The 15,672-nt window shown below is 41.0% G+C and overlaps 1 protein-coding gene across 2 annotated transcripts in view; it reads left to right on the forward strand.

The window, feature by feature from the left end:
• The window catches only part of ZDHHC8 (zDHHC palmitoyltransferase 8), a 119,696-nt gene that overhangs the window by 89,299 nt on the left and 14,725 nt on the right, over positions 1–15,672 (forward strand). The window contains exons 2-7 of one of the 2 annotated variants that reach the window (XM_076352804.1): positions 1,948–2,069; positions 6,404–6,561; positions 9,797–9,969; positions 10,661–10,763; positions 14,121–14,212; positions 15,548–15,589. In XM_076352804.1, coding sequence (XP_076208919.1) covers positions 1,948–2,069; positions 6,404–6,561; positions 9,797–9,969; positions 10,661–10,763; positions 14,121–14,212; positions 15,548–15,589 — 690 coding nt within the window. The remainder of the gene's footprint in view (positions 1–1,947; positions 2,070–6,403; positions 6,562–9,796; positions 9,970–10,660; positions 10,764–14,120; positions 14,213–15,547; positions 15,590–15,672) is intronic. The other variant, XM_076352803.1, reaches the window with a different exon arrangement.

Consider the following 15,672-nt stretch of genomic DNA (forward strand, 5'->3'; position numbering starts at 1 on the left):
AGCTCGTTCATCTCCATCAGCTTTCTCTTCTACAAGACCTGCTCCTTCACCCAAGCTTCACAACCACCTGGATGAGATCCCGAATGCAAGAGAAACACAGAGAAATTCAGCTCTCCTCCACTGAGCTCGCAGCCCTTTCCTATTCTCTTAATAGGTGTTAATTTCCTGGGCCTTCCCCTGCTTAAGACCAGTCCCAGGAGAAACCCCATGCTTCTGGTCCCCCTCTGTGGCAAAGCATCCTTAGTCAAGTGATAAGATTTATTTTTTCCTTCTCCCCTACTCAGCCTGGAGGTTTGGCCCCGGCCACAGACATATCTTGCTCTCAGCTTTACAGTTCATTCACCCTGGGAAGGATTTGTCAATCTTTTACTTGCTCCAGGCCAGGCTGATTGAAGCACACACAAGGAAAGGTCCTTTTAAAAGCAGTTTGCAGCAGTGCAATGTTAAAAGCTTGGCTGTGAAGAGGAGGGGAGTGCAAAACAATCTCTTCCTGCCTGCTCACAAAGAAATGGGAGGAGAAAACGTCATGCCCTTCTAATGCTGGCCACAAGAGTGTGTTTAACAGTGTCTTTTCAAGGTCAATAACACCATTCTCAGCTGTTCAAAACAGCATATTGGTAGCAAAACCAGCGCAAATTAGATTTCGGAGAAGGCTGGTTGTTTGTTGTTGTTTTTTCTTTCTCTCCGCAGGCTTCAGCCTGGCAGACAATCAGATTCAACCGTAGATGTAATTCAGGCAAAATACAATCCAGAATATGTGGACTGACGTATGATTTATGCTAATGGTGGCAAGGTATTGCTGCTGAATGGCTGTCTGCTTAGCAGCTTTGGAGGAGTCCCTGGCTCTCAAGGCAGGTGGAAATCTAAGGAGCCACTCAGTCAGGGGTCTTACTTTTTTCAAAGAGATTCTTTGTCCCACATTTTTCCTTATTTATATTTGCAAGATTCAGGAGGGTGATCAGATTTTTCCCCTCAGCAACCCTATAACACCAAACCTCTTTATGCAGAACAGAGAAGTAGAATGGGTCTAGTGTTTAGCGATAAGCTTTAAAGAGGTTGTAAACGGCTGAGTGAATAAACACTGCTTTTTATTGGGTAAAGTTGCCTGTGAGACAGGCTGTTTTCTGCCTTGGTCCTGCCCTCCTCTGCTGGTGGGAAGTGTTCCTTTGCAACTAGAACAATTTTCCTATAACTAACAGGCATTTCTTCATCCTCTTTCCAAAGTCTCCTACTTTTTCTCCTTTACCCTTTATCTTCAGTTCCTCTCAGTTACGTTCACCAGGTAGGCAGCAAGCCTTTCCGGTGTTTCTGAAAAGTGCTCACGTGGCAGATGCCATCCACTTTCTTTTCGATACTGCATTCTTACATTCTGCTGACACCTGCAGAGCCCATGCTCGGTCTGACTAAACTTTCCCCCAAGGAGAGGTTCTGTAGTGTTCGTTCTGAGTGTTATTTGGAGTTGAAAGCCACTCACTCAAGGAAGCATAGTGAGAAGTGAGTGTGCTTCTCTTTGTACCTGCTGTGGAGATCAGTGGTTTAAGGATCCTATTCTGCTTTACACCAGTGAAAATTGAAAGCAACACCAACTGCAACAAGGCTATATAGAAGGTAAACAGAAATGCAACAATGGGATGAAGGTTTTACACAGAGAAGCAAAATGCCAGGTTGCAAATAAGGCAATAGGGTTGCAAAGCCCTATGAGCCATGTGAACAATTGGTGCTTTCTGTGCTATGGAACAAAGCAGCTTTACAAAGGGTGTCTGCAGTGTACTTTAGATCACTGAAACTGGCTCTATGGAAATTTCTGTTGTTAAATTGCAAATTCAGCCTTGCTGCATGGCTGGTGGGGAGGGGACGAGACTACTTCTCTATGTGATGATGGTGAATGGGAAGAAACTACGTGTTACAGCCGAAAGAGCCCTTACCTGTAACTTTTCTTCTCCACAGGTGCCCCTGGTTGACAAAAGCCATCTCCCCAGCCATCCCAGTATACAATGGGCTCGTGTTCTTGTTTGTACTGGCAAACTTCAGCATGGCAACTTTCATGGACCCTGGAGTTTTCCCACGAGGTAACAGAGAATGGGACTGTTGGGGGGGGGGATTTGAAAACCCAAGCCAAAGGAGGTGTCAGGTATCCAAATACACTGTTTGCTGACTAATCCCCTTTTTTCTGGTATTCTTTCTTGTAGACTTTATTTATTTATTATACTCAGCTGGCAGTAGAGGTGGGATGGTAGGGAAATGCTGGATACCCTCCATCTCTATTCTGACCTAGGACGCATCAGTTGTCCTTGCACTTGCTCAGACTGGCAGTCGAGGGCACAGGGTTGTGTAGAATGGTTCTCCTTGAGTAGCTCTCCTGACTGATGTGATTGGATTGCCACCCCCTGTGTCATGCTGGCACATTGGATTTAAGTCATGGTCTTCAAAATGGGTAGCAGAGCACGGTGGAGGGGAGAGGCTAAACTTTCTGAAACAGCTTCATCAAAGCAGACCTTCCAAAAAGCCTTAAAACAAATGCAAAAACATTGAACGCTAAAAAAGATAATGATTAAGGCTTGCCTTAGAGTGTCTAAAAATGTATACATTTAGAAAGATATGCCTGCTTAAATTAGTACTGATTCACAGCTGATTAAAGATCGCTCAGCTTTTGTAATGGGAACCACAATGCAGCTATCTCTTTTAACACGTCCTAATGAGAGAATTATCACCTCATTTTATCTGTCTTCCAATAATTATTCACATGCAGTTTGCAGCAGAGACTGCTCTAGGCAGTCTTGCTAAACCAATGGATCTGTGCTCTCTGCAAGCTGTGCTTTCTCACCTCTATTCACTGAATTCAGTATCTGTTTTGAATTGCTACCTGACAAGAACAAGGTACCTGTCCTGCTGGCTTCCCTGAATAGCAAGTGCCAGGTTTCTCCAGGTAGCAGGGTCTAATGATGATCATCTGTCTGCCATTCCTTTCAGCTGAAGCTTTTGAAGCCCTGATTAAGTGTTGCAGCACTCCAGTTAAGGAAATTATTGTGTGTAAAGGCAAACTAAGGCAAAGGCAAGATTCGGTCTTTTGTGCAAGATTAAGTGATGCAGTGTTTAGGTGCTTAAAGGTACAAATAGGTGCTAGTGAGATTTTCAAAAGAGCTTAAGCACTTAGAGCTTTTAACGAGTTTCCTGGACTTTTTAGTTCCTCCATCTCAGCAGAGATAGCAGTGGTTAAACATGCTTTGGGTGTGAGGTTATCGAAAGTATCCATACTCTTTGCCTTCGGTAGGAGGAGAGCTGCAATAAAGTTGTTCAGTTTTGAAAATCTCAGTCTGGGAATCTAGTATCTTTGTGCAACGTAGTTCCCTCAGACCAGAGTCTGCAGCTGGGCGCTCACAATGCCCTATGAGTGATCAGTATTGAGTGTATTGTAAATTCATACTTTCTTTGCACTTCTCTAACTTTCTTTTGAAAAAAAATTTCTTTATTTTGGACTTTGCATTTAAAGGAGAAACACACAGGGAGATCAAATAGAAACTTTGAAACTTTCTCATCACATTCCCTCCCTTCCCATCTCCCTTAACACAAGGGAGCCAGGAGCAAAGCAGGAAGAGGAGGAGTTTCCTACAGCTTGCCTTTTTTCCGTCTCTTTCTCTTCATTTGTGGCCTTGGCCTTATATCTCTATGCTGTGCATGTGCTTGATCTAGAAGAGGCTGGGAGCAAGGGGAGTGGGGAAAGGATGAGAAACGGGATGGAAGTCATCCTGGAAGAAAGTGATGGAGTAGGAGTTCAGATGTGTGAAGGATGCAAACTGATAAGGAAAAAAAAAGATGGGAAAGACTATAAATACCAGTGCTGGGAGGAAAGAGGAGCAGATGTTATTTCAGATCACAAGTGTGCATGTGAAAAACTATCACCACCCCACACCGCCCGCAGAGCTGCCAGTGCAGGGAGTTCAAAAATTGTAGGAGTGATTTAAAATGAATATACAATAGATCTATTTACTTTCTGTTATTGAAATTAGGTTTAGTCTTCTTGGTTTTCAAGCTTCTTAGCACGTTTCTGATAGTTACAAATTTACTTCAAAACCAAAACAACAAGTAAGCAGTACAAAAGCTGAGATTCTAATGAAATCACATGATTCCTTTAAGGAAGCCACCAAAAATCATAAGATATGTTATAAAAACAAGAGACTTGGCTGCCCTGTGTCAGTGAATCAGAGTATGAGAATCTGTGTAGTAAGATACATTCCTCTGCCAATGTATTCTTCTGCTCAGATCACTGAAAGCTGGAAATAAACAGATTTCTAGCTATATCGTATAAGCTTACAGGTTCTCTGGCAGATAGAACTTGGGCTATGGGGGGAAGTAAACCCAGCTCACTCTTGTATTGTTGAAGAGGGCCTGAATCAAACTCCCAGATCCGTTACTCATTTTTGAATAAACTTTTAATTTGTTGGCTCTCTGAATGTTTCTGGTATGAATCAGGATTGGCTCTGTGCGAGTGAGTTGCCAGTAATACACCAAAATGTATGAATGAGAAGGAAAGGAAGTATTAAGTCACTGAAATTGGGGCTACCCTGACAAATCTGATTTACAGTCTGGGTTGAGACTGGCAATGTTTGTTGCTGGCTAATTATAGATGCCAACTACTAACTGGCTTCCAGTATTTTTTATGTGAATCTATTTTATACAAACTCTTCAAGCGTGTGTCAGTTCTGCAAGACTAATGTGTTTATAGGCATGTAGGTATATACAATGTACAGACTTTTTGTCTGCATAGTCAGTTTTTTTACAAGAGCTTAAATGGTTTGACTGTTCTAGTGTCTTGTTTTCATATGCCCATATGTATTATACAGCATGGGCTAGTTTATAATAGTATTGAAGAACCTACAGATTGTATTTATAGAAGTGCCTAAGGGATTTAGAGTCTAGCTCCCACTAAGAGCCCCACTGACCAGTTATGAAGGAAAATTATAGAGAATGGTGCCAGTACAGCACTCTGCTTCCACGCACAAACGTTAATGCAGAGAATACTCTTGCAAGGTAAATACTGTAGCTGAGTCAGATCCCAAGCTATCTAAGTGAAGGGAGAAACTCCCTCTGAAGTCAATGGAAATTGGATCATGATAACACATCTAGAGAAGATTTAATATAGAACTAAATGCCAGTGATTGATGCCCCGCTGGGACAATAATATCAAATTCCACCTAATTTGGAGCCAGTCAACCAATGCCAGCTGCACTATAATGCTTAACCAGGTGTTAAATAGATGTGAACTTCTTAGATTTTCTCTGTCAAAAGGAAACAAATAAAGATCACAGGAATCTAGAATAAAAGATTAACTTTCATGAGTGTCATTCTCTTTTTTTTCCTTTTCTTTCCAATATATATTTGTCTATTATAGACTGGCTTTTATTTTGTGCATTTATTTTTATGACCTCTTTTCTTAAACAGCGCTTAGCTGAGATGATAAACCATCCGCCCTCTGCGTTGTCTCTAATAAGATGACTGCGGTATTGTCATCCTCATCTTACTAATGGCAAAGAGAGGCTAAGTGACTAGCTCAAGGCCACAGAGTGAGAAAATTAGAATACAGGACTTCCTGACTCCCAGTACTGTGCTCAGATCAGTAGACCATGCTGCCTTTGAGAGAGGTGAGATCTTCCCAGTTATGTACCATTACTAAAGCATGAGCGTTCTGGCTATGCTATGAAGAGGTGAGCACAGGATATGCTTTAAAGAAGTAAGCATTGATGCAAGGACTTTTCACGGGCACACAAATTGCTTCAGAATGGTATATCTCACTGTGGCATCAGACTCCCTGAGCAACAGGTCTTTGGGGTGATTGTGGGCTGACAGTAGAGTGCTGAACAAATCGTCGTCACTTAGGGTCATCTGGGTTGATTTTTGTGGTTTAAGCTAGCACAACCACCTTCTAATATTTGTTGATGTAATTTCTTTCACTTTATGTGCTGGTAGCATTGAATTAATCCCAAATGCATGCAGCAGAACTTCTCACAACAAGGGCTTGGGTGATTTCCATCCCCTCTTTGACTCTAGTCTGCAGCTCATCTTACTCATTCAGGTTGTAAATGCTGGCTAAAATAAGACTCAAACACCTCTCTTTGTCCAGGGGCTGGTGAGTAAGGCTGCATAGCACTCCTATGGGAGGTGCTAAAATGAATCTTGATCACTGAAGAGTTCTGCAGCCCAGACAACCTGTTCTGACAGCCCATCGCTTCACCACTGTTATTTCTCTGACAAGCCCAAGAGCACGTGCAGTGCCCCTGTACCCAAGGCACTGACTGGATTAGCTCTTTGTTGTGGTTTAATCTCAGTCGGCAACTGAGTACCACATGTACCACTTTTATCTTTACCCTCTGTTATTTCCACTAACTTTTAGTTTTGCATTGAGCAGCAGATGAAGATGAAGATAAAGACGACGACTTCCGAGCTCCACTCTACAAGAATGTGGAGATTAAAGGAATCCAAGTACGGATGAAATGGTGTGCCACTTGCCACTTCTACCGTCCTCCACGCTGCTCTCACTGCAGTGTCTGTGACAACTGTGTTGAGGTAAAACAGTTCTGTTGATTACATGACCTGTTGGCTTTGTCTCAGTGATGGGGTTGCACATACTACTGGAAACGTGCAGCTGGGTGCTTCCCCCAATATTTCAGTTCTTAGAAGTTCCCAGCTTGTCGTGGTTTAACCTCAGTTGGCAACTGAGCACCTTGTTGATGGCCTCCTACTAATTAGTACCATTTGAAACATAGCCCTCAGTTATGATGTATGTTACATATGCAATAATGTTTGATGTCAGCTTTGTTGCCAGTGATAATTAGAATAAAAATTTATAATGCTGGCTATGTCTTCCTTGAAGTAGCTGAGGGATCGTGAATGTAAAAAAGGGGTGAATGGAAGAGTTGATGCAGAGGCAGAGTTCAGGAGAGCAGGAAATTCAGGGTGAACCATTGTACCTTGTCATGTGTGAGCTTAGGGCTCGTCATTTAATTTGGAACCAACTGATGCCTACATTAGTGGACAAGTAGAGAAGCTACAACGGTGTGTGAGCTTTAGGAAAACCAAACTCAGAATTCATCGAGTGGTTCTCCAGTCAATGGAAGGACCCCATGTTTGTTTCAACACCCCAGCTCAGAGCATGAACTTGTTCATGTTTCTAATGTTGGTCGCTCTGAATTATGGGACTTTCATGTTTCTTGATAGCCCTAGGGTCTTGGTGAGGCACACAGGATTTTTAAAAAATAACCCCCAAACAGTAAGATGTGCTTTTGGGCTATAAACGTCTCCCAAACTTGTAAGTACAGAGTGCTGTATCCACAGCAGTGTATTGCCAGGGGGGATTTTTTATTGCTGAGCTAAAAATTCCACTTCTTAAGCATCATTTCTGCTGCAAGGTCTATTTTTTTCCAATAGAAAGATGAAATCTTTAATATGTTTAAAATATATTCAGCTGTGCCCTTAAAATGAAAGGAATTACTAATCAGAAAGGGAAAAAATACCAGAGTCAGCTGGAATGCTGTATACACCATCTTTGTCCTAATCCTCTTTGCCATAAGCAAGGGAATAGTCCCAAAGAAAGCAACACAGTTACATGTGAGAGAAAGGCTGCCTGGGTTTATCTTATGTCAGTCATTTTCTCCTTCAGGGCAATATATATCTAAGTTATAATTATCTGGAAGCAGTGCTGTGCCTAGTAACCATCAATAAATAGGACAAGGCTGTCCTGTAGTGGAAGGCCTTAGAAGGATGCGGGATTTGAGAAGATGGAGAGTAAGGAGCTGCCAAGGTCCCTGGCTAGAAGGGAATAGCTACAGCTATTCATAAGTTGTGTCACACAATTTCTTTAGACTGCTGTGAATTGTTGAATAGAGCTGGATTTTTTGTAGAAAACCTGAGTCGTATATTCCTAGTTTTAAAACATAAATGTTTTCACTAATTCTAGATCCTGAGGATTGTTTAGATGATGGTAAGTGCTCAGTTGTCCCATGGAATTTCTTTCTTCTGCCCTCCCCAGTGGCTCAACATGAAAATTCATTTTCAACAAATGAAGTTTTCTCAGAAAAAGATTGCTCAAAACTCACTGATATAAACACTTGCAATTTCATACTGCCATAAGGCCTCCATGGGAGTCAGTTCTGCAGCAGAAATGAAAATGGGAGAGAATCCAAAAGTAACCTAAATAAAATAGCAGAATGCAAGGTGACTCTGCCTAGCTCTCCAGAAGTTTTATTGATGGTCAGATCAGTTGAATGTTCCTTCCAATTGTGGTGGGCAAGTCAGAAGCTCTGCTTGTATAATTAAATTATGACTGCTGTGGAGGAATATAGGCAAAAAGCATTAATGACTTCTGAATCAATAAATCATGGTCTTAAATGGCATGCTTTATTGATTCTTGTGATGCTTATTTCCCACTCACCCCATTTTAGAAGAGCTTGGAGGCAGTGATAGAAGCGACTCTACTGGCTTTTCCGTGTGGAACCCTTTCAGGGTTGTAATTCACATCTTTTCACTTTCAGTCTAGAATGTGCAATAAAAATTCTTTTCCCAAATATAAAACTTTTGAGCTAATTTGATAAAAATTAACAAACAACAAAAGCCAACAACATTTGTAGAAGTAAAATCAGTTAAAACCTAAAGCCTGCTGTGACCAGAGGGACCCAAAAATGAATCTGTGACAAAAGTAGTGAGATTTTTGTTGTCTTTACTGAAGTGTTTGTAGTAGGTACTTATATAGTTTCATAATCCATAGATATTTTGGGCTGCACACAACCAGATTAGCATGATAGACATATGCTATGACAGCATTTCAGATATAGCCTGAAATGATCTTTATTAAATTGCCCCTGTCATTTTCTAATGTGCTTTGAGAAAGCTCTAATCCATTTTCTTGTATTTTGTAAATTTTCGGTAAATACGTTGTGCAAAACTTAAAAATACAAAAACCCCTTTGTCATCATTGAGGAATGTTTATTAAAAATAACATTATCACAAAACAAAGAATAAACAATTCATTTGTTGATGTAATGAGTGTGTAGTATGTGTTCTGAAGAACACAGAAATAAGAAGGGTTTATTTCTTGCACCAGATCTTGTTTTAATGTCAAAAATAACCCCATTGAAGACAGTGGATTTACATGCTTATAAAACTGTGTAAAGGCACTTGAAAGGTGTCTGTGGCTTGCCCTCATTATTAAATCTACTGTTAAAAGGGATCTGACTTTATGAGGGACTTTGAACTTTGGACTGAGACAAATAGTTAGGTTTGCGTTCATAACTGTTAATGAACTTGTGCAGAACTTTGCCTGTGTCTTATCCAGCTGTTGCTTTTCTTTGGGGACCTGCTTGGTAAAAAAGTATCTTTCATGATGTCCATTGTTTAAAGTGGATTCATTCAGCTACGTATAAATACAGAAATGTGGGGCAGAGAATTCTGCAGCAGTATTGCATCTTCAAAACGTTCTAGGTTATAACAACTTCATTATAATTGACTCCTCATGCTAAGGGTGATAAAAAACTAGTGCTTCAGCTGCTAGCAGATAAATAGCCTGTCTTTTTATTCTTTTATATCCTCTCTTCGAACCCTATAAACACTCAAGTACCTCTCCATTCATAGATACAGAAACCACTTGGTCCTAAGAAGAGCCTTATAAAGAGAGTTTAGCATGTTATAAAGCTGCAGAACTAGCCTGATGTAATTTTACATGACGATAGTTCAGATTTATCTCTAAGACAGTGTATTTCTTTTCACCGTTTGGATATTGTTCCCTATCTCTCCCTTTCTTTACAAGGATTTTGACCATCACTGCCCATGGGTCAACAATTGCATAGGACGGAGGAACTACCGCTATTTTTTTCTCTTCTTGCTGTCCTTAAGTACGCACATGGTTGGAGTATTCACCTTTGGGCTCATCTTCGTACTAAACCATATGGAAAAGCTGGGAGCAGCTCATACTACCATTACGTATCCTTCTTCTTGGTCTTTCAAGACTCAAGGTGGCCTTGAGGAAAACGTGAAAGAATGAATCTGAAGTTTTGTCTTCCTGGAACTGGTGGAGATCTACTCCTCTCCTGATCCTCCATTGCTTTTCCCCTGTAAATGCTTAGTGCAGGTTTTCCTCTGTACCCATCTTACCTGTGTAACCATCAATTACCCCCAAAACTATAGCTGACCTTTTGTCTATCTCAATCTTTGCCATGACAACCCAGCAGAAGGATATGCTGCCTCCCCGAATTTTGCTTCCAATTGGGTGTGACTCTAAAGTGCTGGGTACTATTTACTGTATTTAAAACTCTGTTACTGTATTTTAAAGCAGAGTTTGCCCTGGAAGCGGTCCCCCTGCATGCTAGTGTAAGACACAAACTGCTGGCTCTGAGGGGTGCTACCCCTATTGATAGATTAGAGCAGAACGGTCTTTACAAGATGGTTAGAGCCAGAATCAATGAGTTCACGTTATTTTTTAACCATCTCAAGGGTAAGGACCCAGGCTAGGAGCAGATGAACTTAACTTTGAGGTAAAATTTAGTTAGACTTAATTAAAGGTGAGGGACACCCTCCCTATTTCCAAGATTTTTTTTTCTCCTTTTCCTCTCCCTCTCCTTCATAGCCTCTTTTTCGTTTCACTCATCCCAGTTTCTTTAACTCCTGGATACAGAATGGCTGTCATGTGTGTGGCTGGGTTATTCTTTATTCCAGTCATTGGTCTCACTGGCTTCCATATTGTTCTAGTGGCCCGAGGCCGCACCACGAATGAACAGGTAAGAAGCAATCCTTTCTCTGTGTTTGTGGCTAGATGTTGAGTTGGGAAGGAAAGTCAGCAAGGTAGCTTGAGTAAAGCAAAAAATGATCCAAATCTTAGCAGTAACACTCTTACTGGAGCTTTTGTGAAGATCTAGGAAGATTGCCTAGTTTTTTATTTTCAGATTTTTTGCTTGAATGCACTACAAGCAAAGATTTCCCCCTTCTAACCATGAAGGATCATCCCAGGCTTATTTACCATTTAAAATCTACTCATGGCCTTGAAATAGGTTTTATGTGGTGAGTACTGTCAACCCCAGAAGTTCAAACTTTATGAGTCAGACTGAACAAACCATGAGATTGAATGAAAGAAAGGAAAAGATTAAATCATGCTTTTGCCCTGTCTCCTGATATTTTGAACTCTCTCAGCTAACCCACACCGCACATAATAATGTCTGAGCTAGCTCTTTGTCTCACTTTCTTTGTCTCTCTCTTGTTCTCATGTGTATGTGCACACGCACACAGAGAGGCTACTGGACCTAACTTGTTTTGCTTCTTGAAATCAAGTGCCAACATGACATCTTGTGCCAAAAAGCCTGTAAAACTTTAGTTCCCTTGCAGTTACTCAAATGTATATAATCCACAGCCCCTATGTGAGCGATCCAGACCTATATGCATGTGTATATCACTAGCATGATATGGGTGATGGAGATCTAGATCGATAGCATGCCCCTGCCATTCGTAAGGGGTAGCTCAGTTAGAAAGCGTGACACTGGGTCACGCAGCGTGCCAGTCAGCTGCACACAGCATTTTCAGCTTTCTTCCCAGGCTAATTAATTGTGTGCACTCCAGTGCTTTACCCTTTCACAGCTCCAGCTCCAAAGCGCCCCTCACGCATCTGGGTTTTTTTCAATTTTTTTTCCACATCACACTTCTTTTTCACTTTCTTTTTTCAAATGCATTTCTATTGCTCTTGCATCTATGGGTGCTCTCTAGCTTATGCTGAGCAGTGTGCTGTTCTGGCTGCCCCGCAGGCTGATGGCTTCATGCTTGTGTAGCTTGCATGGCTGCTGTGCAGACTGTAAGAGTTGAAGACATCTCTCTGAGGCCAGGCCTTCGTAAACTGGGATGAGGTTGTCTCCTATCCCACAAGAGACAATAAAAACTTTTATCCAGAATAGTGTGGGAGGTTTACATAAGCAAAGAATCTGAAATCATCCTGAATTGTTGCCTAACATGGACTTTGAACAAAGCAGGCTTACCATAGCTGTAGTTCTTTAAATGCTTTTCTCTGTCCTGCTTGGAATCAGATGCTCTTAATTTTAAAATTTATTTTGGCCAAGTATTAGGTTTGGTAGTGTTAAAAATAGTAGCATGAAACCCAGGGCATTTTGGTCTCATAGCCCAAATCATGGTCTGTCTTAGGCTTGTCTTTGTGCAGTGATGAAAACTGTCCATGAAAATTTTAGGCTGGGGAGGAAGGAAAAATTTAAATTTAAAAAAAAATAACTTCTTGTGCTTGTGGCTACACTAACATTTAGGAAGGTTGAGAATTTTGCATTTAACTTGATTGAAATAACTATTGGAAAATGCATCCTAGCTTGGTTTGATTTCCTAAGCTACCAAACCACTTGAGATTAATTGATCTTCCCATGCCATTTTCTGAAAATTAAATATAATCTGGTCTTAATTTCTGTTTAGTCATATGTACTGCCTATCTGTAACTGGAGGATGGATGTTCCCAGCCTTCGGGTCCCTTTCAAAGGAAGCATATCTAAGTAATTAGAGTACCAGATCAGGAGTGATGGGTATGAGATCTGCTCCTGGCTTTGCCACTGTTTTAAAACATTCACTTTTCTCCTGCAGTCTCAGTATTGATTCTCTTTTCTCACATTGTTAGTTATCTGCTGTCAGCTTTCCAGTTACAATATGCTCAGCTACACTTGTCCTCTTTTCTCTTTTTCCAGTATATTTTATAGGCCAGTGGTACAGACATTTTTGGTGTTTTACTGTAAATTTTTGGTATTTGTTCATTCCAGAGTTTGTAGGTTTTGAGCATTCATAGTAGGCAGACTGTGATTTAGGAGTGCATAGTGGCTCAGTTTAGATGTTTGTGAGCTTTCTGAATGCCTCTGAAAGTCTTTTATGGAATGAAAATAACCCATAACCCAACATCTGCTCATATCCTGGTATTTTTAGTTTCTGAATAGATCAAATAAATATCCTTCCTTCTGAGACTGCTTTCTATCAGTGGATTTCAAACTACTCTAGAAACCAAATTGATATAATTAGTAATGTAATCTGTGAGTTAGAGAAATTTTATTTTCATATTGTGTTTGAGAAAATGAGCACAGAGATATGAAGTGCTTTGCCAGCATCTGGCACAAGTCAGCTTAAGCCCGGGATTGAATGCAGATGTGCCAAATGTCCCAGGCCCATGTTTTAGTCATCAGGTTACTCTTCCAACACTCAGAACTTCCAACATTTCTCTCTTGGCCTCTTAAAGACTTTTATGTTATATCAAAGAGGTCAGCGTAATATATTGCAAAATCATTTAATCGTCGTTAATTTATGTACAAGTAATTAAAGTATTTCTGGTTACTCTGTAAACTTGTTGCTAGATCAGAACTATGAGTTGATTAAAATACATTACTTGCAAACAGCAACAGTAATGCTTTTCATAGCAACCACTATTAATCTCTCTGGCTTTATTGGTATTTATCCCCATATGGTTACTTTCAAGTATCTGCCTGTAGCGTACAAACCCTTTATAATGCTTATGAAGCTTTGAATGGATCCCGCCAGTCTAATGAGGCTTGGCTTTTATTAAACTAGCTCATTTCCAAGCAAACATCACGATCACCAGGGAGTTCCTGGCACCCTCCTGCATAAGGCAGTGGTTTGTACTGATTGCCGCTAGGGATGGGATGCTGATAGAGGGGAAGCATTGCTCTCATCCAACATTACGAATGTTGAATTGACATTCCTGTTTGTTTGGAGGGGACTTGCCAAGGCAGAGGAGCGGAAGTGACAGGGGAATGAAAGGGACCAAAACAGGATGTCTGGCTGACAGCAGGCACGAATCTAATGCAGGAGCAGCATGGGGAGGTGAACCTGGCCACTTTGAAACCCAGTCACATTGAGCTCACTGCCCTTTTGGGAAGGGATCTTTAGTTGGTGTGCCTCCTAGCTAGAAGTAGCTGAAGGAGGTGGTGGTTTAGAGCAGGAGAGAGGAAGTGCAGCATTCAAAGAAAAACGATCTGTTTGGGAAGGACAGTAGGGTCAGAGCAAGGCATACTTGTTCTTGGCTTTCTGAGGGTTGGATGATGACTTTTATATAACCAGAGGTTTGAGCACTGTCCTGAATATGTTTCCAGGTGACAGGTAAATTCCGGGGGGGAGTGAATCCTTTCACCCGAGGATGCTGTGGAAATGTGGAACATGTGCTCTGCAGCCCCTTGGCTCCCAGGTAAGAGAAATGCTCTCAACTGGGAACGAAAGAGGTGGAGTAGTTGTTGGGACAGAGGAAGAAAATGTGTTTGGTTGGGTTCACAAGTGAAAGACCATTGATGAAATAACAGGGAAGTAAAGCAAAACACTCCTGAAGGCAGAGCTCTGTGATAGCTGCTTCACTGTTGCCTGTCCAAGCAGTTGCTTTCTTCATGTAATTCATAACCACCATCCCAGAAATGTCTATTTGGAATGAGCAAGTTAAATTATATCAGGAGCTGATATCCTTGTCTTTACCAACTTATTTATCCAATGGATTTCAGTAACAAGGTAAGTTTCCATATGTTATCATGTTCCCAACACGACTTTTTGCACTGTACAGTCAATGTCCAGGTATTCTAGTCTGCTGGAGAAAGGGAAGGAATCTAAAATCAGCCTTTCTCCTTAAGACTTAAATCTAATTCAAGGCTGCTGTGGTTTTCAATCTCACTGGCACTTTCATTATCATAAAACAGATTTTCAATGAGGTCTGCATCATGGAACTTGGGATTTTATTTATGGCTTTCTATTTTTGGGGAAATGGATTTATCGTTTCACATTTTGAAATCAGGATTTTGATGCAATAGATCAGATGGAGTATAAATATCCTAGGTGCTGAGCTGTCCAGCCTGCAAACATGTTAATAATTGTACTACAAGAAGACTTACCTGAGCCTTTTCAGGGTGTTGAACAATTCCAGACCCTGACACTATTATCTGCCTTTTTTTTTTTTCCCTTTGCTATGCAACAAGTAAGTCCTAAAAGACTGTTATGTTTGTAAAGGTGAAGACACTGGAATAGCTGCTTCTCAAACTTCCCAAAGTGTGAAAATCAGGTCAAGATACTTTAAGAGAGACAGGTATTAGAAGTTGGGAGACACTCCTGTTAAGAGAGGGGTGCGAGTACTATCATCGTGGCTATTCTCAGACTTTCAGCAAGCAGAATGTTTGTGTTTTGTGAAGACCTGTTCAAATTGTCCTGTATATTGAAAGTCACTGAGCCATCACTACTAGAATGTTCTATTCACCAGATAAAACAAAGAAAGCTTGTGTGTGTGTTGATATTTATGTATTGTACAGCCACTGCCCAATTGCATTTACAGAATTCTAGTCCACTGGAAAGAAATTAGATATCTAAAGTCAGCCATTTCCCTTTAGATTTGTTGCTTCCTATAGACCTGTCTGTTTCTTTTGCCTCCATTTATTTGAACACTCTAAACATGCTACAGAAACAAGTCACCGTGTGGTAAGCTAGAACTGACAGCACATCATCTTCTCCATGTTAACTCCCCATGTGCTGGGTCTTATTCCCCCAGTCACCGTCTTCCACGGCAGGGAAGCTGTTTCATGTTAACTAGGTAAGATCTAGTAAATCGCTTCCATTGGTGGTAGGCCTCTCTTTCTCTCTTCATGTGAACTGTACTCTTGTCCATCAGTGCTT

Source organism: Aptenodytes patagonicus, chromosome 15, assembly GCF_965638725.1.
Source record: "Aptenodytes patagonicus chromosome 15, bAptPat1.pri.cur, whole genome shotgun sequence".
NCBI lineage: Eukaryota > Metazoa > Chordata > Aves > Sphenisciformes > Spheniscidae > Aptenodytes > Aptenodytes patagonicus.